Genomic DNA, 25,872 nt, shown 5'->3' on the forward strand with positions numbered 1-25,872 from the left:
GTGTAAACGTCGCCACTGGGGAGATAAAGGCGGACGGGCGTGGTGTTGGTCACCCATCCCCTCGTGTGCCGTGCCGGCCTTCATAGGTGCTCGCTAACAGCACTTTCCCCAATAGTTTTCTAAGGCTATACGGGGGATCTTTGTCTTTGTTTATATATACACAATTAGAAACATCATTGGGGATGCTGCGTTGGTAGTTCTGCACAAGCACAGATAACAAAAACAACTCAACACATCCGTCAATAATACTGCCTTCAAAGGAAAATATATAGCCGGTAGCATTTCGGACAATGGACGTTCCTTATAGAAGCGCCATCGTCTGAAACGTCGCCTGTTATATACATATTATTTTACAGTCACAGTGTCGTTGACAAATGTGTTGTGTTTTAATCCTGCTGATGCACAACTGCCGAAGCAGGAGCGTCATTGAATAATTGTTCTAAGAGTTGCTTGTTGATGAATGTACTTACCTGGGTCACACGTTTCCCCCCTCCTCTAGATGTAGCGAGTGATTCAGAGGGTTATTATATTCATTGTATCTATTTTTAAACTGGCGTTACATTTTTTTCATGTTTATTCTTTCAAATCATATTACATCTTTTATCATTATTAACACCTATTTTTCTTCAGATGGCATTTAAAAATGGAATTAAAATTGACCGATATAAAACATAAACGTTCAAAGAATACATACTCTTTAGTTTTTTCGGTAAAGTCACGTAGGTTAAAAAAAAAACAAATACATTAAATCCGAAACGCCGTGATTTAATTGATTTGTTTTTATTTTTCATCTACGTGACTTTACCGAAAAAAAACAAAGAGTATGGATCCTTGCAGTGACGAAAGCTTCAAATCTAGAATTCAGTTCAAAGAATACGCCTGGCATATTTAAACAAAAGTCCGAAATGAATTTCAAAAGAGAATTCATGCGTGCATTTATATTAATGAGAGTATATGTTAAGATAAATGATTTTAAAAAAAGCACGCGTGATTTATGAAAGTAAATTTCATAATTCTATGCGCCACCCAGACTTTTTTGGCTACCCTGTGTGGGACTGAGCAACCTGGGCCATACGCTTGGAACTCTGGAGGACAAAAGGGTCAACCGGCAATTGAGAGCCAGCTGCAAACATAAAAAAACATAATCCCAATAACGTCAGCAATCCTGTACACGAAGACCAAAAGCTAATTTTGTTAACGGCTTTTCGGAGGTGGAATATTGCATGAGTCTTTTAATAGACGCGCTGTAAAATTGGTAAACTAATGACACGCTCTGGTACCTTGATGACAGACACACATACACACGCGCACGTTATTATACCTATATGGCACTGAAGATAATTTGCTTATGCGCACACAGATCCACTGTTTCGCTTTGCAGTTTGGTGGTGAAATGCTGTTCGCAAATACGAAAGTTGTTGGAACGTTTACGCAAATCCGTAAATGACAAGAACAAAAAAATGTTCCCTGTATGCTGCCCGAGTTCCATGCCACCAACTCGCACTACATTGTCTCATGGTTGTTATTGTTTGACTTGCATCCCACTGGGATGTTTGCACGCAGCGTTGAAATACGGTGCTTTTTCTGGAAGACTGCTGTTTTTTCCCAGGATTTTTCTGTTGCGTGTAGTCACTTTAAGATGTTTCTTGTTCATGTTTTTGTTTGTTACGGTTGCACCCGAGCCAAGAGCCGCATGGCTCACAGGGTTACACCTAATAAATGAAACTGTAACTGAAAAACTGCCCGGTTTGTGGTGGTGCAGTGTGGTCAAACGACCGAAATGACGACGCAGCATGGGAGAGGCAATTGACTGTGCGCGATTCCTGTCAAATGCACACTACGAATGCACGCGCGTACAGCGATATGCCCACACGTGCACAACACTATGACATGCGGACAACAACGCCAAGCACTCGCCACACACAGTCGCAATAGACGCTCCGCGTCATCTTTGTGAGCGTGTATGTCGGCATAGTCGGCGATGCACGCATGAGCCAAAGACGATTTTCATGTTTTACGAATTTCCTCAAGCGTTCTATGGAGGAATGCGATGACAAACACTGTGGACTGTACACCATTGGAACCTCATTTGCCAGTAAAAAAATATGATAATTGGTTTTTTACCCTTTTATCTGGCAACAAAACTGACACCTTTTTTTACAAGGAGTCATGTTTGCATAGACCACAATACCTGCAGTCATAATGCAAACAAAAAACATAACTCTGATAATGTGTGCACTGTCCTTGAAGTTGATTGGTCCACACCCGAGACAGCTTTCCTTAGAGCTTAGTCTCACATGGTGTTGGACCAGATGACGCAAAAAGGCGCACAACTCAAAGACAATGCACCATCAGGTGTCAGTTTTGTTGCCAGATAAAAGGGTAAAAAAAAACAATTATCACTGTGGACTGTATCAAAGCATTTTTGAGGTACATTTATACTAACGCGATCTAACCCAAAACCCTTTATTCATAATAATATCGTTCTGAATTAATGACGTGATGTTACACCTGTAAATTAGTCTCATAATCGTCAAATGCTGGTTTGGATGACTATTGGGGAATTCGTGTGTGTATTTTTAACACGCAACATTTAAAGGGAGCAGATATGCTGATTAATTACCCTTCCCCAACCCACACTCATTAGCCTGGCAATGTTTTGGTAGCTATTTTTTTTAAATATACATCTGAAAGTTATATTTGAACCGCAAATTCAATATTCCGCGCTGGTCAGATCGGTGAAATATTGGTCAAATAACCCCCATGACCTCCACGGTGTTGGGTAGAGCTTCATCCCGTAAGTGGTTTATCTATGGTTCATCAATATTTGAACTTCATTCTGGAAATGTAAAGGAGACAATAGATGCTTCTTATTGCAATGGCTGGGAAATGTTTCTGTCCGTCTCGTCCCGTCCGAAAATACTTCACGTTTTGACGAAAACGACAACACCACCAAAACGTACCGAACAAAAACTCCCTTAGCGAGATCTGCACCTGGTTACCGCAGCAATTGGCAACGGCATGCCTTTAAAGAAAGAGCCCATTCGAATAATTGGCGTGGGCGCAGGAGAGGGAGGGGAGGGGTGATCGTTGCGCCAAACGAAAACAAGACCGTAAAGCTGTCGTGATTTCAGGAATTCCTTGTTATTTTCTTTGAACCTATCGACGTGACTTCACCGAAAGACCCAAAGAACGAGACCTCCCCAATGGACGTTCTTGCTGGGTGGGAGTTCTCCAAAGCGTCTTCAGGTTGCGTGCGTCACGTGACGCTGAGCGCGATGTCCGACGTTCCGCTACCCCACGTGCCGGGAGCTTCTGCCAGAGACGAAAGTGAGCAACTCGTGTGTTCGCTCTCCTGACAAAACACACACACGAGGGAGTTATTCAGCACAGCCACGGAAAGCCCGTGGCAGCTCGCTGCTGTAATATTTTCCAGCCCATCGTAATTATATTACACACCAATGCCAAGTTGTATCTGATTCAAAACGTAGCTACGTTTCAATTAGTAATAAAGGTGAAGAAAGAGTATCGTCAAAGCCCCCTTTTCCAGTACTTAAGAGCAAAACTTTAATTATATTATTAAACGCTGGTTATTTCAGATAATGCATTTTTAAGGTCGCAACTCTCAGTCTTCGGTATAAAAGGCACCTGTCACGTGACAATCGCCAGGCACTCCCATCTCAATTTCCTCCTCATCCTCAAAGCGAGGGTCCCCAGGTGCTGGAGGAGACCGGACCTCGTTTGATGTCCAATTTCATGGTCGCGTGGCTTCACTGGGGCATCCACTCATGGGGGACAGTGTGAGCCCCATGCACCTTTCGCATCAGGGGTCGATGTGTGTGTGTGTGAACGTTTGCAGACTATTGGGGGGTGGGGGGGGGAACATATCTCGCATTAGACCGTAAGTGGTGCAATGTAGTGTATGTATGGGCGACTGCTGTGGGCAAGCACATGCTAAGGCCGGAATTGCACGCGACGGTAAGTCGGCGGTCTGTTCGTCCTCCCCAAGTGCTGACGCGAACCCACCACACTCACGGTAGCAACTTACTCACCTAAGGGGCCGTCCATAAATGGCGTCACGCGATTTTGGACGATTTTTGACCGCCCCCCCCCCATCGTCACACGGCATCAAAAAAGTCAGACCCCCCTCAAATATGACGTCACAAAGCTCTGCCCCCCCCCAAAATAAAACATGCTTCAAATCGCTTTAAACTATTGTCATTGTAGTGCGTATTTAATGTGGCGCTGCACTCTGATGTTGTAGGAGAAAGCATTTATTAAAAAAGTCTATTTAATTAAGTAGAACGTGTGGTCTATATTTATATAAAGTTGCGCATTTTGATGTGACGTCACATTTCTCAACCCCCCCCCCCCTCGTCACACATCGTCACAAATGTCTGACCCCCACCCACCCCGCCTAGGTGCGTGACGTCATTTATGGACGGCCCCAAAGGTGAAGTCGACATCGCACAGGTTTGTGCCGAGTCGGGTGCAAAAGGAACTGGGAGAGGTGTGGATTTGAGACGTTTCCTGTGTGCCACGTGTGAGCGTTAACTTCTCGCTTATTTGTGATGTTTTTTTTTGTCCCGGTCCATCGGGCGTCCTTCCACGTGTGGACAACATCTCTCGCAACGAGGACATTCGCAGCCGACCTCCTCATGAGGAGTAGCAAATGAGACTCGGTGCATTGTTCACCCTGGGTAAGCAATACGCAGAGTGCTTCAAAAACATGTGAACACTTCTGAGAATTGGCAACAACGCCACGAGAAATGCGCCTCTGGAGACCACGTGGAAAAGATTCCAGGCACGCGTTGACAACGATGGCGAACAAGTGGGAGGCTCTTTGACGTTTTGAAGCTATTAACATTACATTTGTTATCATTTTACAGTGCATTGCCCGTTTCATTTTCCATTAAAAACGATAGTCGCATATTAGTGTTTCAAAAATGTTGAAGCACCCTGTACACACGCATCGTCCACGTGTGTTGGGATGCCACTGGCTGTTCACGCAGTGCTCGGTGATGTATCCCAGTGCTGCTCTTTGATCGATGATGGCAATGGGCAAATTAGCTTGCACCTGGAATGATGTTTCGTTCAAAGCGTATAAATGCTATGAGAGGATTATTGAACCGGCCGCGACAATAGGAAGAGGCGTTTACGTGCTGTGCTGTGCTGTGCTTTTACGTGCCTTTTGTTAAATGGAAATGCCAGCGACGGCGACATGAGAACATTAGGGGGTGGGTGGGTGGTGGGGGGATGGATTTGTTCGCAATAAAAAAGCAAGGAAAAAAAAGACCCTTGAAACGTCTCCAAAGAAATATCCATACAGAGCTGCATCGGTGTGACACAAAAGGAAGAGGCATTGGACATCAGCGACGCAGGTGTGAACCCAATCTAAGACAGATTATTGCGTTATAAATGATTGCATAATGGGTCCTCGCAATTCCGGTAACAGTGGCACGGATTAATCGGGTGGGTAACTCATAGATCTTCTTTTTTGAGCGCGTCAGTGAATGGCTGCAATCCACGCGAGCACCGTGTCTGAGTGGCTGCTGGCTCACGATTAAACCATCACGTGTGGGACATCCACCAGCTGAGTTATGGGGTGATGAGTAAGAGTCATCAAAGACAAATGGGGTTTCCGACATGCAGTATCCGTGCCGATTTCTGAGCATTATACCCATTGTGAGTCGTGCGTGGATTAACTTCACTCCCGCACTGACCATTGTGGTCAAGTGTGGAAAAGCAATCCCCTTGACCAATACGGCGTGGGGAGATCTTAATCCAGAAGTGGATTGACTACGGGATGATTGTTTTTTTGTTATTCCACTCCAGTTTCCCACCATCAATAAAATATTACATCTGGAGTTGTCCATTATTGAGTGTTGATAGCGTTAGACTGATCACTGCACGCCCACACACACACAATCATGCACAACGTAATGTGAGTTAATTAAACGAATTCCAGATCGTTTTGGTTTGATTGCCATACACTATTCTATTATGTCGGGCATATATGATGTTAAATTGCATATTGATGCAATTTAACATCATATTACAGGGTCCTTCCCATGATATACGGTGCCCCACTGCTAAAGAATGTGTTTTTGTCTTATAACAAGATTGCAATAGTACACATTTGATATATTTCGATTTAAAGCTTTCGTGACTGCAGGGATTCATCTTCTTGGTTCTTTCGGTAAAGTCACGTAGAAGGGAAGTAATAAAATAATAAAAATAAAACATAACAAAATAATTCTCACGACGTTTCGGCCACAACGCAAGCAGCCGTCTTCAGGTGGAGAACAGGTCTGTCGAGAAGGCAGTCAGACTCTGCCTTCTCGATAGACCTGTCATTTTGTTATGTTTTATTTTTATTATTTTATTACTTCCCTTCTACGTGACTTTACCGAAAGAACCAAGAAGACATTTGATATAGTTGGGGGGGGGGGCGAGCGGGGGAAGGCCAATAAGATGATGAGTTCGCCAAACATCCTCTACCAATACTCTCCTCGAAAAGTCTTGAGATTCATTGGAAGCTTGGGTTGGTGTTGTCCCCAAACTGTAAACAAAGCCACACCAGTGCAGTAAGAGGAGACACGTGGAAATGCTTTCAGGATGGAGAAGGAATCACCCTCTGAGAAAAATACCGAAGTTGTGTCCAGACGACCGAGGAGGCAAATGAATCCAGGCTGCCACGCTCAGCTTTTCTAAATCCTCTTATTGATCCATGTTGGAGCAATCCTAATGAACTGAATCGCCTTCCCTTGTCCACAGTAACTATGTACGTTTCAGATAAATGCTCCAATTCCTTCAGAACAGAATTGTTCTATATATAAAAAAACAATTGATTTCCTGGACTTAGCAGTTTCAATGTAAACCTCTGGGTAGTACAATGGAATTATTCAGGTGAAAATCCATATATGTTTAGTAGGTCTCGACTTGAAGCTTTCGTGACTGCAGGAATTCATATTCTTTGCGTCTTTCGCTAAAGTCACATAGATAGGTAAAACAAATAATTAAAAATAAACAAAAAACTACGACGTTTCGATCGCAACACAAGCGATCGTCATCAATGATGATCGCTAACACGTGGCACAGACAACGTCACTGACGGTCGCTTGTGTTGCGATCGAAACGTCGTAGTTTTTTGTTTATTCTTTTATTATTTTGAACCTATCTACGTGACTTTACCAAACGACCCAAAGAATATGTTTAGTAGGAATTTGTATTTCGTGGTGGGGATTGTAAAGCACTCGGACCATGCGACAAATCCCCCGCGATCGTACAGCCCAGCAACGTGAAGCAGGCACAAATCACGATGTTAGAACTGGAACTCCGGTGGTATATTGGCAGAAAAAAAATGGTAAGAATAAATTTTTCCATTTCTTCGCGCACACACATTCTTAAAAAGGCCATTGGCCAAACCTCCCCAAAACACTGAACTATTCTGAACAAAAAAGCCATGCGTCTCATGTTTGAGGGTTACATGAATATTAAACACGTTACTTCGTGTACAATTCTGGCCTAAATATGTCCACTGATATAATCATCCAAGATTGTCTTTGTCCACCCAGAAGCAGAAATAGCTTTTGCAGAAATGTTAACATCTGAACAGTATGGAAGAGTGGAGACTGAACGCACATGGAAAACGGGAGCCCCTCCACTTACATTTTTATAAATGATTTGCTCGTTTCCATTCATCCATATTGGTTATTGTCCATAAACGACGCATTTAAAAAAATGAAAATTCACCAGGTTTGCGAGAAACAATTGTCCCAGGGGTTTAATCATCCAATATTACCTTTGTCCGGCACGGGGCAGGGGTATTTTAGTTTTGTACCTAAGGGACCTATATACTTTTCTTAGGATGCCTCATCAGAACTACGGTACGTACTGGAAATGAATCCCAGCAACATATTCCCATTTTTGTTTATTAACTTCAGCTGGGTGTAATTTGGGGCTTGATCCTGAAATTTCTGGGCCGATTTCGCTTCAGGGACTGGCCTAAATTGCTTAGATCAGAATTGGGCCCGAACAAAAATTAACGACCAAATATGTCAATAAAAAATATCGAAGGTGGCGGGATTATTTAATTTTAAATGTATGATCCAACTGTTGTGTTCGTAACATTGTCATGACCTTGTACTTTTTTGGGGGAAATCTTACTCGAAAGTTGTTCTTGCCAAGACCTGCCAACTCGTGTATCATAAAAAAAAACATGGAAATCACACTTTTTTATTATCAATACGAGTTGTCTGTCAACTTCATTGTTTGGGAAAAATCAGGCCAACTTGAATGCGATCGAGTTATTTAAAGTTGGCTGTCTATGGACACGAGGTATGTTGGAATCACGCACAAAGCCACATCGTCTTCACAGCGAGTTGGATTTATTGCAAGAATGTTATGACATGTTGACAGCTACCAAAAAACCCAGAAGTTCACTGAAATTATTGTACAGAGGCTGCTTGTGTCCAACTGTGTATACCCTCAACCCCAATAATCTACCATGGTGTTCTTCTCTCAAAAATTATGGATATCTTACAAATAAAAAAAACATGGCGAGCTTTCCCAAGAATTCAGGAAAGGAACCAAACCTACATTATGAAATGAATACGAATGTTGAAAAACTTGTAATAATTTGGAAATTTTACCTAAAAAAACGGATCCCACCAAATGCTTTCGTGTCCACATGGGGAAATGTAAAACTGATTTTAAGAGTAGACATGCATGTTAATGGATTCCGGTCACCATGTGACTAAATGATGAAAATTGCCTTGGATATGTAGAATACGTCCATTTGTGTTTGTCAAAGCTCGCGTTGTAACCCGAGCATCGTAACCACCACCCCTCTCAAGTTCCAGTTTACAACCATGCAATTCACTAATTTCGTTACATTCTCAAATATAAATGTAGGTGTTTACGTGAATATTTTCTTATTTAAATAGATGAACAGCGCTGTGCTACCTAACAAAATTATACATTTTCATTTTTAGATTAACATTTATATTAACTCGCATTCATCAGTCAGGCACAACCTATCCACTGCTGGACGAAGGCATTCCCGAAGCCATCGACATCTCTCACTCTCTTACGATGTAATGATCCGTGTTTAGTCCCCGTGCATGAACCGATTTCATTGCTCTCTCGTATTCTTGGGCACTGCGCGTCGTTAACCTCGATCGTCGGCTATCATCGCTCCGTGTGATGTCTCCTGCTCAAGCCCACTTACTATTCAGTCAACTTACTATTCAGTCAATACGATGTCCGCAACTTGTCGAAGACCTCCACGCCAATGTTTCACTTCCTGTCTCAGTTAATTCCATGCAAAGACCTCTTCAAGCTTCCGTGCAATTGTTCAGCTTTTGGGATAGTTTCCTTTGTAAATCCTCATGTCACTGATCCATAGCAGTTAATATACACCGATTAAAAATCTGTCGGCACATTGCTGTTGTTTTATCACGTTTACAAAAAGTATTCAAACCTGCTTCTCGTCCAGCCCCATTTCATCATTTTGATTTCCGAGCTGTCCTGAAATATTCCTTATAGCATTTAGTGAACTTGTTGAACTTTATATGGTCTGGTTATATTGATCGGGAGCCACACTTTGTAGATTTATGAAGTTCTGGTTGAATTTATTTTTGTAGTTCCATTGCCAATGGTTGTCTTTTTAAGCAAATCCGAGATGCTAAACATTTCATTCATCTATATTTATGCCTTTATTTATCAATTCAATTTTCGGTACAAATCTTCAAACGCGCTATTATCAACATTATTCTTTAAACATTTACAAGCGTTAACTAAAATAGATGTACAATTGAACTCTTGATAATCCACGATTTCTAAAGATCCTGAAATCTCAATTTTTACCGTGAATCTTTGAACCTCTTCCAGGAGCGGTTAATATCCCGCCCCCGAATATAATCCGCACTGAAGTGACATTTATTTGGAGCGCAGGCAAGCTTCAAATGAGCCACCATGCTTCACGGAGCCTCGCAACGCAGATATGTTGACTCGCTGCAAGCACACCGCTCTGCGTGTTGGGAGGAAGACGGAGACGGCACAGAAAAGAGACAAAGGGAGCAGCAGAGGACAGGCAGTGATGTAGACAAACGGAGCGAGAGATGAAGACAGATGCAGAGACAAACGTACCTCGAGACCGAACTACGAAGAGACAAGCAGCGATACAAAGATGCAGAGACAAACGGAGAACGAGACACGCAAAGCTGCGAACACAAACCGACCTCCAAAGAATCACACCGCAGACAAGCGTAGTTGCAGAGGCAAATGGAAATGTGGAAGACTGACCGATGGACAGATACAGAGATAAACGGAGGCACACTTTGTGGTATTTGTGTACACGCCACAGGCTGCTTTAATTTGTTGAATCGTGAAGGAGTTTCGACATTTTAGACGCGTCTATTAGGACTCAAAACATTGTTTAACACAGACCCAAATGAGAGATATTCTCCATTTGGGATTTAAGAAAAACACGGCAAAACTCCCGTATTCCGAGTTTTTTAAATTCTTTTTTTACTGTAGTTGATAGTTACGTGCCACGCTTCTGTAATGCGCATTCAGTCAAGTCCCGTGCCTCGAAACTCTTAAATCGGCGATTAATACCACGATCGTGCCAATCTTTTCACCGATTGGATCTTTCGCATTGTGCCGCTGATTAGAGGATACGCCGAATGCCCCCCCTCGCCCCACATCACCGTTGGATGAACAGAGTTCAGCTGCATCGCGTTGACACAGTACAAACGACAGCCTCCCAATCCCCAGTGGTTGTGTCGCGGGAAGCCACTAAACTTTCAATTAAACTTCCCGTTTTCACGTCGGATTCTGCACTCACATGCATCGAAATCTCCAAAATTCGACGTTAAAAGTGTTCAAGTTAAGAGAAAGAGATTTTGGAAAGATGCACTTTGAAATTCAGTTCACCTGGCATTGACATAGGGGGGAATGTCCGTTATTTTAACCGGGGAGATGAAGGTATGCACTGCAGCTGCAACTTTCTTCATGCAAAGAGCCCCATTGCAATGGTGAATGGATCCTTCACGAATGTGGTGTCCATGGGAATAGCCAAAAAGTGGCTTGAGGAAGTTCTATCAGTGATTCTTGGGACTGCAAAAGACAACATCCATAGAGAGAAGTCTAATAATACTGCAGTGCATTCATGTCAGCAACAAAAAATTCCTGTAAATACGAAATTTAGAATGGATGTGGTCTTGACCAGTGGGTTCCCAAACTTGATGGATCCACAGACGCATGGTCCACTCGCGAAAAATATTTCGCGGACAACTATACAGTAAAAAAAAAACTAGTGTTGTATGGAAAAAAAATATCGTATCCGAAACAGTTCCGTGGACCACTTACAATAACTCTGCAGGCCGTCAGCAACTGGTCTCGTCATGTATGCATGTAAACAATGCATTACGTTATCGACGAACAGTTCAAATGAATTGTTTCTGAATATTTAGCATTTACTTAAAGCAGACAAATTAACAATGGGTGGAACGATATTTCTTTACAATTGGTGTAATAAAAATTGTAATGTAACTTGTGAACAAATACACTTTAAGTCGTTGGGAACGTGTATATTTAAACTATTCCCGTCCATACGCTAACGGGATTTGTAGGAACAACTTACATGGCATACATTTTAACACAGTTTGGACTGAGGAAACCATAAATTCCCTAAAATGTGTGTGCAAGTGAAAACATGATAATGGAATGCACCGTCTGAATTCGTGTGATTAGAAAGTGGTAAGAAAAATTATTAAACACCACAAATCGATTCTATAATGCAACCTGGCTCCCATCCCATCTGTTTAAATGAATAACATTTGAATCAGTAATTGTTTTCATATACAGAATTTCTCTTTTAAAAATACACTTTGCAGATTATAGGAACTGACCTGGTTATACTTTTTTGGTTTATTGAAAACAGTTAAGTTTTATATTATGTAAAAATACAAACGCAGCCTCGATAGAACGTCAAGCGATCGAAGGACTGAATTCTCCTTGAAATCCCACAGGGGTTATCCATACATGTTAGTTAAGGCACTGTGTAAATGTATACACTAAAACACTTGTACGTGTTTTATTAGCAATGTACACAAAAGAGAAAAAGATTTCAATTCACATTGGGAAAAAAAAACGAATCATTTATTCACCAAGTTCTAAACTGCAGTTCGTTATTGCTATCATTTAACAAAGGCGACATTAATATTGAAATTTGGTGGGAGTCCTCTGCAAATAGTGAGGATGAAAGACACACAACGAGATGACGTCTTTGAAACCAGGGGTAGAGGGAGACCGAGGTTGATATAAAGTAGTGATAGACACACATCAGCACACGCACACACAAGCAATGATACCACACACACCACACACGACCCACCCATACTGATGTCATAATCGGTCATAAAGCTGTGCTGTCGTGACTCACGAGCAGCATTCAAACGCGGATTCACTTGCTCACTCTCTCAACATTCACAAGCGTTGTCCGTGCATTGGCACCGTCGCTTATGCTCAAAATCAATCAAGCGCTCAATTTAACTTAGTTACACGGTCACAACGATGACGTTGGAATTGTTTCTTCTCATTGTCGGTTACATTGTTATACATGTAATGCAGCCTAGAGTACCATTGTTCTTTTGCCCCATGATCAAATATTTTTTTGTAAGTAAAATAACGTGTTTCAAACATCAACATTTTTTTTCTTGAAAATGATTCAAGTTTATCATTTCATGAAAATTAAAACAAGCAATTAACAAAATACACCTGATGATGACTGCTGTTTGTGATGAACAACATTAAAGATCTCAATTGTCACACACAAGGTTTACCAGATGACTGGCCGTCCCCTTAGTTGGCACAATTACAACCAGTTTAAAATTGGTGGGGGCCTGAGGGATGGAATAGGGGGGGAATAGGGGTGAATAGAATGCGTGATTGGGGTATATGAGTGGGGCACTGCATTCATCAGCAGTTTACCCACCATTGCTCAAATGTGTACAGAACAAGTAAAATACAATGCCTACATAATGCCTGTGCCATGAGTAAGGCAGAACACCGGAAAAACGATCGTTCAGAAGATGTGCCCAGGTGATGGCGAGTGGTTATATCAGGTAGAGCAAGTAGTGTGTTTTTCTCCCCACGTTGAAACTGAACTGAACAACCATAGTACACAATCAGACCCAGTTACGAATGTGGTGTGACACTGCTTAACGAGTCTGAATATTAAACGATATTTTAAAATCTTGACTTAAAGCTTTCGTGACTGCAGGAATTCATATTCTTTGGGTCTTTCGGTAGAGTCACGTAGATAGGTTCAAAGACAATAACAAAACACCAGGAGGAAAAAAGGAGGGGAAAGCCTTCCCCCCCCCCCCTTTTTTTCCTCCTCCTGATGATGATCGCTTGTGTTGTAATCGAAACGTCGTACTTTTTTGTTATTTTCTTTGAACCTACCTACATGACTTTACCGAAAGACCCAAAGAAAATGATATTTTAAAATGTTTGCAATGCCTTTCCTTGACATGGATGTTAACAAGCCATTGTGGCCACGACCACCAACGCTGTGATGTTTCATATGATCAATGAAATAAGACGGTCACAAACAAAGGTACAACTTGATGTCACAAGAGAACAACAACACTTGGTAGGTATTAGTCCAAACGGTCCGATTTTCCTGTTCCGACTGAGCTGAACTGGCAGTACCTCTTAAAATGGATAGGCATGGGACACAGGTTGTGCTGTGCGTAGAGTGCAAGTGGTTAGGCACAGGGACGTGCAAGTGATTCAAGAGCAAAGCTGGTGGCACAAAAGCAGTGCACACTTGGGGCAGCAGTATGGGGGTGAACTTGGCAGTGATTGTCTGGGAGTTTACACTGGGGTTGTGGGTAAATGTATGCGACAAGTGGAGCAAGCTTTGGAAGGGGAAGCCAACGTGAGAAAGAAAGATTAATGGAAAATAAGGGGTCGATCAGGGCAAAAGCATCCCCTCTCCTGTTGACCAATGAATTCATCAGTCTTCCTGAGCACACAGATAGCCACATGACCCACTGACACTCTGTCCTCTGGTCGACCCATGACGATTGTGATTCTGCCGGCCCATGCTTCCACATCAAGAGGTCACCTCTGCATCTCCATCACTGGAAAGTCACAGCAAAACGTACAATTGTTAATACATTTAATACGTGCAATACATTGTAGATTAAAGTTGTAAAATAGTGGCTGCACGAGTAACCCAATAAATGTGTTTGCACGTAAATCACTTGGAAGGTAATACACGGTTGGCAGCCAACCCCAGCAGGAAACATTCATCTAAAATATAAAACGGTTTATCTGAACCAGCACATTGATGCTGAATTGATGTTAACACAGTGTGTGTGTTCAAACATCTGTTGTTGTTTAATTATAAGCACCATTTTTTGTATACCTTTTATCTAAAATACTCCCATTCCATTATACGTTTGTAATTCTTTCCAACTGTTAATAACGAGGACTAATGTTGAATCTCTCCCTTTGCTCATCATGTTTTGTCCTTTTCTTAGGATCCTCTATGTACATTTTATAGATTCCGTTTTTAAAGTTGCATATATAAACACCAACCCACTAAATAGTGGTGGTGGAGTAATGATGCATAAGTTAGCACACTGCTAAGAACTCACCAAAATGAGTTTGATTCTTAGCGACAGCTAAAATTGTTGGCAAGTGATAAATTCACTGATCTTGAGCCCCCCCTTGCACAAATCTGCACAGACCAGCATGGTGTAGCATGGCAAAACAAAAAAAACTTTGACAGAAATGGCAAGATGAGGCCTTCATTCAGCAGAGCATTAATACAATGCTGTAAATTAATAGAAACTTACTGGAATAATGGTATATATGCTCATTGCAGATGTACCAGTACATTGCATGCATAGCATATATGTACAATGTAATGTTTCATTTCTTAATCTCACTGTGCATTGTTCAATTAATTATCAATGTCCAGCATCGAACGGGGACAATTTCTCGTGATGAATAAAAGCAAAAACGTCCTGCGTTATATATATGTTCACGCCTCCGATTAGCATGGTTGGCTACGTACGGTGCATTTTAAGTTCAACATATATACATATGTAACACACACACGTGTGTGGACAGCTTTGATGCTATCCCTTAATTGTGGCCAAATAAAATGCAGGAGGCCCCTGGGACTTTGTCAGCACGGAATGTCGACAGTGGCATGTGGGGGGGGGGGGGGGGGTGTGGAAAACCACACTGGCTCAAAAACTCCGATGGAGTGCAGCACTGTCCTAGTTTGTAAAATTGTGCGCTCGTGTGCATTCGCGTGAAAACGAGTGCATTTTTTTCTGTCCTAACCATGTGTACAATTCTAACACTAATTACATCTGCGAGTGGGTGTGCTCCCTAAGGAAGCTTCCACCAGTCTCTTCCTCCTTTCAAGTCACCTGACTGTCACTGTGAATTAGACTGCGCAGTATCCGCTGAAGCACGCCTGCCAATGACCTCGGTGTTATGTAGTCCTCATGCCACATGCGCGACTAAGTATTTGTGCAAAATAACCATGGGACAACATGTACAACATGATCAAGCACAGCGGTGAGATGTTTTGTGAGTGGTCCCTCTTTCTGGGATTCCCCTGTTAAGAGAGTCTGCTCATCTGCAAGCATGAAACATTTGCAACTGTTAACTTAAAAGGAGTAGGCAATTATATTAGAGGATACTAAAGCTTCAGTGCATCATATAAATATATGGCCAAAGTAAAATGATATCCTTTAAGGCGACATGTGTGCACTGGTGTGCGTCAGTGCATGTCAAATATTCCCATTTAGCTTCAAGGATTATTGGGACAAGCCCTGTTGGGCAAGTATCTATTAAACTAAACTATTTTATTTTACCAGGTAAGGCCCACTGAGCTATACGGCTCTTTTTCAGAAGCGACCTGGCCACAAATGATAGTTCAAGGAAGTGGTTTATCACGTGGAGATTCATAGCAACAAAATACTCCAAAAGCATGTTTCTCAATGTGGAGGGAAAACACAGAGAAAGATCCATAGAAAAATCCATGCGACCATGGGGAAAACATGCAACATACAAATATACAGGCATAAAGGTGGGGGATTGAACCCACGCACTCCCGTATACCATGCGAGGTAGTTAACATCTCGCCACGGTGCCACCACACCTCCTTAAGGCTGCTGGCATGGCACTGCAGCAGGCAGTGGCTAGCACAATGTCTGGCCGCAATTTATTTCAGTGCTGATCATACTATGTCAGCCAAGTCAACCTCGAAGTGACCCATGGCAAGTTGAGTTTTAGATGTCAATTCACACCATATCTATATGTTATGTACACCAGACTTAGATGCTCACTAATAACTTAGTCCCAGCAGCCTTTCAGGCTTATTAGGGCTTTTGCCATGGCATGTTTTGCATGTGTGTAATACTTTTGAACAGTTTATATGTTTGTTGCCAGATAGAAGGGTAAAAAAACAATTATCAGTTTATATGTTTATTTAGAACTGCTTTTTGTGTTCAGTTTTTTGTCCTTCCCCCGCAACCTCCGATTAGCACGGCTGGCTGCATACAGTGCGAAAGAAGTTCAACATGCTTGTTCTAAGTTGGAATAACTCACTATGTGGTTGGATGTGGGATTGAGAGTGAAGACGTTCCGGTGGCGCGAGCGGGGGCTGCCGCGCCCCCTTTTTCCCACGCCCCTTGCGTTTCCCAGGCTTTGTCTGCTCCTACGAAAAAAAGTGGCGAACAGCAGTGAAACGACACATCGATTCGATCGTGTGGCATATTCTCAAGCGCAGAGCGAACACATGGCAGAGTACTCAGTGTCTACCGAATTTTCATCAAGTCTCTATTTAGCAGGCACTGGCACCTACCTATTACACTCATGTGGAAGGAGGCAAACAGTGGATAAGGGAGGCAATGGTGCTTTAGCACAAATGTACACATCTTATTTTGACGTTGAGTTAAATTAAATGGAATGCTCATGAAAGGGATACCTACGGACACCAAATACCAATGCATGCCGTTCTGATATTGTAATTACAGTACACTCACCACCGTGCCGTGCCAACACACAATTGTATAAAGATAGATGCATATACACATACCCATACACACAAGAACATGCAAAAATAGAGACATGCAATCATGCACATACATGTCTTACTGATGAAGTTTCATGGAATCAAGGTAAAAAAATATAGTGCTTCCGACTCATATATTTCCGAGCAATAAACATTCCCTTATCTCCGAAAAACAATATTCTGACGCCCCTATCTCATTTCGACACTTCTACGACATTGCTAGGAGCCTTTACTCTGGCTTCCTAAATGATTCAGTGGATGTTTTTTTCCGCACCATGGCCAGCAGGCTATTCTAAGCCTCTGCAACTCAACTGCCTCAACCTCCCTGCAGTGCTCACTATTGTGCTGTTTTAATGAACAGCCTTCAGACCAAATCGGCTATCTGAAATTGAAATAACCTATCTTCGTCAACGAATTTAAGTCCCTGTACATAAAACTAAATCCCCAACTGTATAGTTTCAGTCTCATTAGATGAGATGACAAATTCAGTATCCACCTAATCTGCCGTTAAAACTCGACAAACTAAATCCTGGTTATCACTGCCAAAATCCCCCAGCTGAAATCGCTAAACCCCATCTTCATCGTTGGAAAATCACGAGAGAATGTGGCATTTCCCAAGCTGTCTTAATACAAGCTTAATATAGGGACAAAATAATTTCCCTACGGTTAAAAATCGACCCCTCTTGTTCTGTAGCTCACAATTAGATTTGTCTAATTGTCTGTGACCTTGCACTGCCTGGGAATTTTTATTGAGTCATTCACAGACACAACACCCCCCAATGCTTTTAAAATGCCACCGACTGCAATAATGCTCCTCTCTTCCTCTCTAAATGCAACCTATCATGCTCATCAACAAGCAACACTCCATTTACTACAGATCATTGTCTTTGCCACTATTGTTATCGTTTCGTTAAATAAGAGTAATTTCATTGATCTGATTCAGCTTAATAGCATGGAAACACCCATGCTCTGCCATGTGATAAATACATTATCAATGTGTTTTTGAATAACCTTTTGGCAAGTCAACAGTGGTCGAGCAACTGTCATTTTCAACATTGCTTCAAGGCCACCAATGTATGCTAAATGTACAATTGCCCGTCTGAGCGGACAGATACACTCTTTAAAAACGACACAATGGTCAATCAGAAGTTGCATAAAGCATGAAGATCGGTCGACCAGCATTTTTTCCAAGGACCCTTCCACAACACACTATATTTTGCCTGCTGATATTTTCCCCACTGTGTTTTCATAATTAGGGCCGAAATCAGAGGTGCAAACTGTGCCGAGGGGATCATGGTGAGACGACACAGCAACTTGCTCTAGAGTATTGGGAAATTTCGTTTCCCATCTACGTTTGTACCGTTGGTTTAGGCCAGGGGTCGGCAACCAAAATATCAAGAAGAGCCATTTCTTTCCAATTCGGTACAAAATTCAGTATTTCAAGAGCCGCAATGCATCTGAGTACATACTGTACATACGTACATATTGTCAAGAAGCAGCCCGTAAAGAGCCGCATGCGGCTCCGGAGCCGTAGGTTGCCGACCCCTGGTTTAGGCTAAAGCAGAGACTGCCACCTGAACATGCTGTGAATCCAGTCTCTTCAATCCTCCCAATCATGTCGACCAATTATTTGCATGTTGCCCCATTTGCTCACTCATGCTAGACCTGTGAATGACATTGACAGTGGGGATCAACTTAATTTTTTGCAGTATGATTATTTTGTATAATAATTATAATATTCTGCATTAAATTCAACCTTCTGCTTTACAGTGTCTTGTGTATTGAGTTCATCTGACCACTTCTACACCACAAGCTCCTTAGAACGCACATAAGAGCACATTTAAATATGGCTACCGCCCCTTAGTCATCTGCCAGTGACGAACATGCACTCGTAAAGATTGTGGATCGCAAGGTCATGCAGACCTTTACAAAGTCCATGGCCATTACGAGAAAATGTGTTCAATTATTATGCTCAAGATTTGTTATTAGGTCATAGGGTTCCTTTAATTGTGAAAGCTTTTTTTAATGCTCTCCCAAGGCTCAGTTTGATTTATCATATTTTAATATCCCCTGGAATACATCTGTGATGGTCCTGTTGGACGGTATTCCATTAACTTGCACGCGTTGCCCATCTTGAACTGTTCTCCTGCTTGCACGTCTTCCTTTGTAAAGACTTGTTGGGCCAGCATCTTCAATCCCCTTGAAAATGTAAGACCAAATTACTTCTCCCGGGGTTTGCCCCTAATCCAAGACTCATAAAGCTCTCTGCAGAGCCATGGAATTGGCCTGTCCTACGTCAGAGCTCAACAGTAAGTTTTTTCCCCTTAAGCCTTGCACTATGTAGTTAAATTATCTTTAAGTTGTGCTACAATTGCTAGAACATAGCTTATCTCTCCATAACTGGATTGCTGACCATTTCTCAGCGAAGCAATGAATGCAAATGATAACCCCACACAATAATTACCCCGATATTACACAAGGGGAAAAACTTATCTGAATAAAACTATTAATGTATATGTGTTTCATTCAATGCTGGATTCAACCATACACAAATCAGAACCTGGAGGATTGAAGTACATTCCAATTTTTTTTTTTAAAGCTACCCCTTTTCCAAGCCAACAATGTAGACACGACACCTTGGCTACCTCTGAGCGGCCAACACCACCCCTGTCATTAATTCACCCAGTATCTGCTAAAGATCAACGATCAGATATTCAGAATATTTAATTATCCGGGAGGAATCCGATGAGCTATAAAGCTCTTTTTCCCAGATGTCCAGGAGGGGCACGGGGTAAGAACGTTACAATAACAAACAGTACAAAAAACACGACAGCAGTGCAAAGTACAAGAATGGTAAACAAATCACCCAAACATACAAATAAAACTAAACCATCCCCATCCTACCCGGCAAAGTCCACAGAGTTAACTTATTTTTCAGAAGCGACCTGGCCACAAATGATAGCTCAAGTGGCCCATCATTTGGATATTTATAGCACCAAAATAATCGAAACAATGTCAATGCATGTTTCTAGATTGTGATATTAACACGTAGGCTTTTGCGACCAATATCATCCATAATATAGTTTTTTTGGGTTAGATCGCGAATTTACCTAAAGAACCAAGAAGAGAAATATAAATGTGTCGTTAAACCCGCCACCACCCAACAGCCAATTTGTGTGCTGTACTAATAACAAATTGGCATGTTCTGTTTACGTGACAAATTTTATTAACCGGCTGTGTCGGGTGGTGGTGGGTTGAACGACACATTTATATTTACGCGATCTAACCCGAAAAAAACCTATATTATATATTTTGAGTGGGTGAATTGTAGATACACCGCCTTTGAACTTATATTTCAGGCAGCATCTTGCCTATTGCATGCCTCACATTAAACTGTACGAGCTCGTACACTATATTTTACTTTGCTGTGTTCATATACACACACAACAACAATGTAACCATCCATGCTCGAACATAAGGGTTAAGATAAATATTGAGTACTAATTAATTTGGAGTGTTCTCTTGACATCCTGTTCCCAAATCGCTTGGACAGTCTCGCACACTCTGCAAGAGTAAACAGCCCCCCGTGTCAAGTTGTGCTCTCACCGTCCCACCCATGATCGTGGACGCAAGCGCGTGCGGGTACCCATTGGGGACATCGGAGGTCGCAACGCCCACAGCCAGCCGGTGGTCAAGGCCTGTGTTACCTGAAACACAGCGCAAAACGGTCTCTTGACTCGTCTTCATGTTTCAGTTTTTCAGTTTCATTCATTAGGTATAACCCTGTGAGCCATGCGGCTCTTTACTCGGGTGCAACCGCAACAAACAAAAACATGAACAATAAACATCTTAAAGTGACTACACGCAACAGAAAAATCCAGGAAAAAACAGCAAAGCCTTCCAGAAAAAACACCGTATTTCAACGCTGCGTGCAAAAATCCCAGTGGGATGCAAGTCGTTAGCTATTGCCAATTCACTGCCGGAAGGTAGCATCATCTCCATGCCATCTGCACGGCCACCAGCATTGTGCAGCCACCAATCTATATTAACTTGCAAAGTCAGCTGAAATGTAATTGCTCCATCTCCCTCCTGATTGTTCCCTCCCTGAATGGAGTATATAATTATCTTCTTTGAACTGCTGTTAAGTTTCCTGGTTTATATCTTGTCACTTGCCAGTGCATTCTGTCCCATCTACTCCCACAAGTTTTCACCAGCAGTGCATCACACAAGAAACAAACTAACAGAAATGAAAAGCAAAAAAACTGCGGGTTGCTCCAATGGAGAGCGGGGTACAACAGTAACCGCACCATTACTAATATGAGCCAAGAATATCTATGTGTGTAACGTGTGTGACGTCACTCCACGTCGACCAGCCCCCTTCATTAATAATCATGAACAGGTGGGGGTCTTCCACATGGACCCCCCCCCCCTCATTAATAATCACGAGCTGATGCACGAGGATGCTCAAGAGCGCAATGGTCTGCTAACGGATACGTGCGCGCAGATTTTTCTGAATTGTGGGAAGACTCGCAGCGACCTAGGATAGGACAGGCACATGTGCCGGGGAATGTAGGACACCAATCACACTCCAGAGGGTGTGGGGGGGATGCTCACCGTGACCCGAGTGCAGAGTGGCACTGCTGTACTGCTGCGGGTACCAGGCCGGGGGCGGCCGTGCGGGCGGGCCGTCGGTCCGTGCGTGCTGTGTGGGCGCGCATGCCTCCTGCAGCTGGGATCCGCCGGGCACCTGCAGATGGGGGAGAGGGGGGTGGGGGTCGCAGTAGGGCTTGACGCATCAAACGGCCTCTTTAATGTCCAACGCTTTCTTTCAAGATGAGGGATCCCAACTGCCTCGATACTCTCATCATTTCTAAACCTCAAAACCTGTGATCTTGTTTGATTTCATTCTTGTTTTTAACTGTAGATGGGCGAGTAAAGAGAGGAATATAACTGTGTTTTCTGTACTTGGGTCACCTCATTGTATATAACCTACTGCTTAGAAAAGGCACCAAGATTGGTGACAAATAAATCTGTTAATTAATAATATTGTTTATAACTGATGAATACAAAGCTTCCCAGACTTGAACGATAATTACAGTTCCTATTATAATATACAATTAACTCCATTCAATTCTGCATTCCCATTAATTGAAACACTGAATGTTTTCCTGTGTGTTGTATGCGATACTCAGCGACCCGAGTTCGATTCCCGCTCACGGCCAACACCAGTGACGATTATTTGAACCGGTCCTGGGCCACCCCGAGTAGACTCAGCCTCAAATGAATACCTGGTGTGGTGTGTAGTAAACATCGTCACTAGGGAGACAAAGGCGGCCGGGCGTGGTGTGTTGGCCACCCATCACCTCGTGTACTGTTCCGGCCTTCTTAGGTGCTCACTAACAGCACTTGCCCTAACAGTATGTTAAGGCTATACGGGGGATCGTTGTCTTTGTCTTGTACGCACAGTCGATTTTTATTTCATTTTTTACGTCTATAATATTTCCTGGCTTTTATTTTCAGTCTAACAAATGTCAGGTTTTTGCTGTGTTTTTTATATTTTAGTTAACTACTTCAGTTTAATTTGGTTTTCTTAATTTTCAGTTCCATTTCGGAGATGATTAACTCAAATATCGCTGGCAGAAAGTCAACACCTTGGAGGAAGCGCAGTCACTATTCCAAGTTAGCACAGCATCACTGGAGAGCTTCAGCATACAGGCTGAATTAATCGTTCACTTTTTACAGCCCGTGAAAAAAAGAGCTACACCACATTTGTCAATTTCTGGCATCTTTAGTCATGTTCACGGATTTTAAGGAGCGAGGTGTAAAAATGACAAACGCCCCACTGCCGCTGTTATCCTTTCAATGCCGTGATTGCAGATTTTTGTTTATGGCTGTGAAATCAATAAAACAAAGGCCGTGGTATTCATCACACGAGACATGTTGACCCACATTAAATCCATTTGCAGTTTATCCGGAAATTGCATGCCTTACCTGAGCCAATTTTGAAAAAAAAAATGTATAGGCAAAATAACAATCCAGTTTTGAAATTAATATATAATTTATAATATGAATTAGATTAATAATAACCTGGCCTTTATATATAACCTAGCCATATACGAGTACCGTACTTATTTTTACATTTTAATAAACATGTCATAGGATAGGTTAGACTAGATTATTATAACAAGGCACTAGGAGTCATCATACGGCAATGAGATGGAAAATTAAGTGAGTTGCAATGAACTGCTGTGATACTGATCGGCATTGTGGGAGAAAACATTGTTTATATCACATTACAGGACAGGTCACATCACGGTGCCGAATACATTTTCAAAGTAGGTCAAATCACGATGCAAACACAGTGACAATAACTATGTCGAGCAGCCAGCGCTGAAGGGTAATAATAAGTGTGAAATGCAAGCTGGGAGGTTTTTAATAAGCTACAGCAATTTATCAATGTTTGAGAATCAACACCTGGCCTTGAACTGTTCATCTCAATGGTGCTTAAAGGACCAAAGAGTAATTCCTGCAGTCACGAAAGCTTCAAATCAAGTTTTCAGACTCTACAGTTAACCATTAAAATGTGATGCACATACCCAAAATGTTCCAGGAGTTCACAATTAGACTCGATGCAGTGCATTAACTCTTCATTACTCTTCATTAGTTTTTGTGAGGATGTTTTGGCGTAGGTCAAAATAAAATAACGGAATGAAAATTACACTAAAATGTTACAAAATCCAATAGAGGTATTAAAATTAACTAAAACATTAATGAAATCATCAAATTATTTATAACTGGATTAATGCTTATTATGTGAGAGAGTAAACTTAATTTTAATCTACTGTGTTTGGCTCTTAATAATGGAGTTCACTGAGATGCAAAGGGAAGGGATGCCAACCACTTTTCCATGTGTGCACGTTGCATCATCTAACGTGTGGCAAATCCACACAAGGAAAATAATCTGAATATCTGCTAAATGTAAAAAGTTCATTTTAGTAAGTGAAAAATCAAAACAAATGAATGATAGCAATAAACATAATAAAGGTTTTTGGGTTTGATCGCGTTATTTATAAATGTGTCGCAACCCTCCACCACTTGACAAGTCCAATCACGAAAAAATGTGTCACGTTGACAAAAGACAAATAAATTTCGATTTAAAGCTTTTGTGAGTGCAGGGATTCATATCCTTGGTTCTTTCGGTAAAGTCACGTAGAAGGGAAAAAATAAAATAATAAAAATAAAATAATACAATTCTCAACACGATTCGATTGCAACACAAGCAATCATCATCAAGTGTGAAAACCACAACAAGAACATTTAAAATTTCCTTGCTGTGGTTATTATTTTATTATTTCCCTTCTACGTGACTTTACCGAAGGAACCAAGAATATAAAAGACAAATAGTTCACTACTTTAGCGCACCGGTGTGTTGAAGAGTCGATCCACAACATTTACAATTTGAGTAGTACGACGTTTTGCTGGAAATTACATCCAGCATCTTCGGGCGATTTGCCAGAATAATGAAACCATCCACTTGCTCCTGGTCTGACATAGCGCAAGAAAACGTCACAATTGTTGAACCCCATCAGGAATCGAGATCAGAGGCGGAGGTGGGGGTGTATGCAATTATGTAATAGATCAGTAATCAGCCACTTAGCATGCGACTCACCTGTAAGGAACTGCAATGTGCGTTGTGTATTACTAAAAGCGATTGAAATTATTTGAATTCGTCTCAATTTCAATTGATTCTCTAACTAATCTTGGCCAGTAATAATTAGTTCTGCATAATACTTCAACGTCATCAAAATCAACTGAATGTCCTTGTTGGCAAGCATGCTCTGCCACCGCTGACAGCTGTGTTTGGAAGAATTTAATGTTCTTTTGGTGTTCGTTTAGTCTTACACTCATGTTACGTCCTGTCTGTCCAATATAACACTTACCGCATAAGCAACTGATCCGATATACACTTTCTGTTGATAACTTTGGTAATTCATCTTTAATACAAGACAATAGTTTTTTTTTATTATGTATACAGTATCAAATCTCACTTTCATGTTTTGCTTTTTCCAAAACACGGGCTAATTTGTCAGTAGCTCCTGAGATAAATTATATTTTGATTGTTTTGATAATCTGATCACTTTCAGCAGTATTGTTGTTCGATCTTGATTTGGCATTCAACGCTCTGTTAATCTGAGCATTATTGTAGCCATTCAGTCTTAGTGCTTCTTTAACATGTTTAATCTCTTTCCTTAAACTTTCACCATCTGACACTGTCTTTGCCCGATGTATGAGTGTCGTGATTGAGAGGATTTATGTGCTGAGTGATGATGCGAATCTGCATTCAGATAGGCATCCGTGTGCGTTCCCTTTCGGTAGACGCTGTGTGTTATTTTGCCATTTTGACCGCGTCCAAGCAAAATATCCAGGAAGGGGAAGTGTGATGTTCACCTCCATTTCCATGGTGAACTGAATGGTTGGGTTTTGCGCATTGAAATGATACAAAATTCATGAAGTATATCTTTACCATGTGGCCAGACAACCAAAGGGCCATCAACAAATTGAGAAGAATTCAAGTAATTTCAATCGCTGTGATAGCTATAGACTCAGCGTAGCCTGGAAGCGTATTATTAAGTAATACACAACACATATTGCAATTCCTTACAGGTGAGTCACATGCTAAGTGGCCGATTACTGATCTATTACATAATTGCAAACACCCCCACCCCTGATCTCGAATCTTGATGGAGTTCAACAAT

The 25,872-nt window shown here is 41.8% G+C and overlaps 1 protein-coding gene across 3 annotated transcripts in view; it reads right to left on the reverse strand.

The window, feature by feature from the left end:
- Window positions 1-12,140: 12,140 nt before the first annotated feature.
- LOC144724939 (uncharacterized) overlaps window positions 12,141-25,872 on the reverse strand; it is a 68,423-nt gene continuing 54,691 nt past the window's right edge. For 2 of the 3 annotated variants that reach the window (XM_078604285.1, XM_078604266.1), the window contains exons 22-25: window positions 21,731-21,863; window positions 20,723-20,823; window positions 16,651-16,759; window positions 12,141-14,159 (exon numbers count right to left, since the gene is read on the reverse strand). In XM_078604285.1, the coding sequence (XP_078460411.1) occupies window positions 14,140-14,159; window positions 16,651-16,759; window positions 20,723-20,823; window positions 21,731-21,863 (363 nt within the window). In that variant the 3' untranslated portion in view covers window positions 12,141-14,139. The remainder of the gene's footprint in view (window positions 14,160-16,650; window positions 16,760-20,722; window positions 20,824-21,730; window positions 21,864-25,872) is intronic. The other variant, XM_078604275.1, reaches the window with a different exon arrangement.

Source organism: Lampetra planeri, chromosome 2, assembly GCF_965212315.1.
Source record: "Lampetra planeri chromosome 2, kcLamPlan1.2.h2, whole genome shotgun sequence".
Lineage (NCBI taxonomy): Eukaryota > Metazoa > Chordata > Hyperoartia > Petromyzontiformes > Petromyzontidae > Lampetra > Lampetra planeri.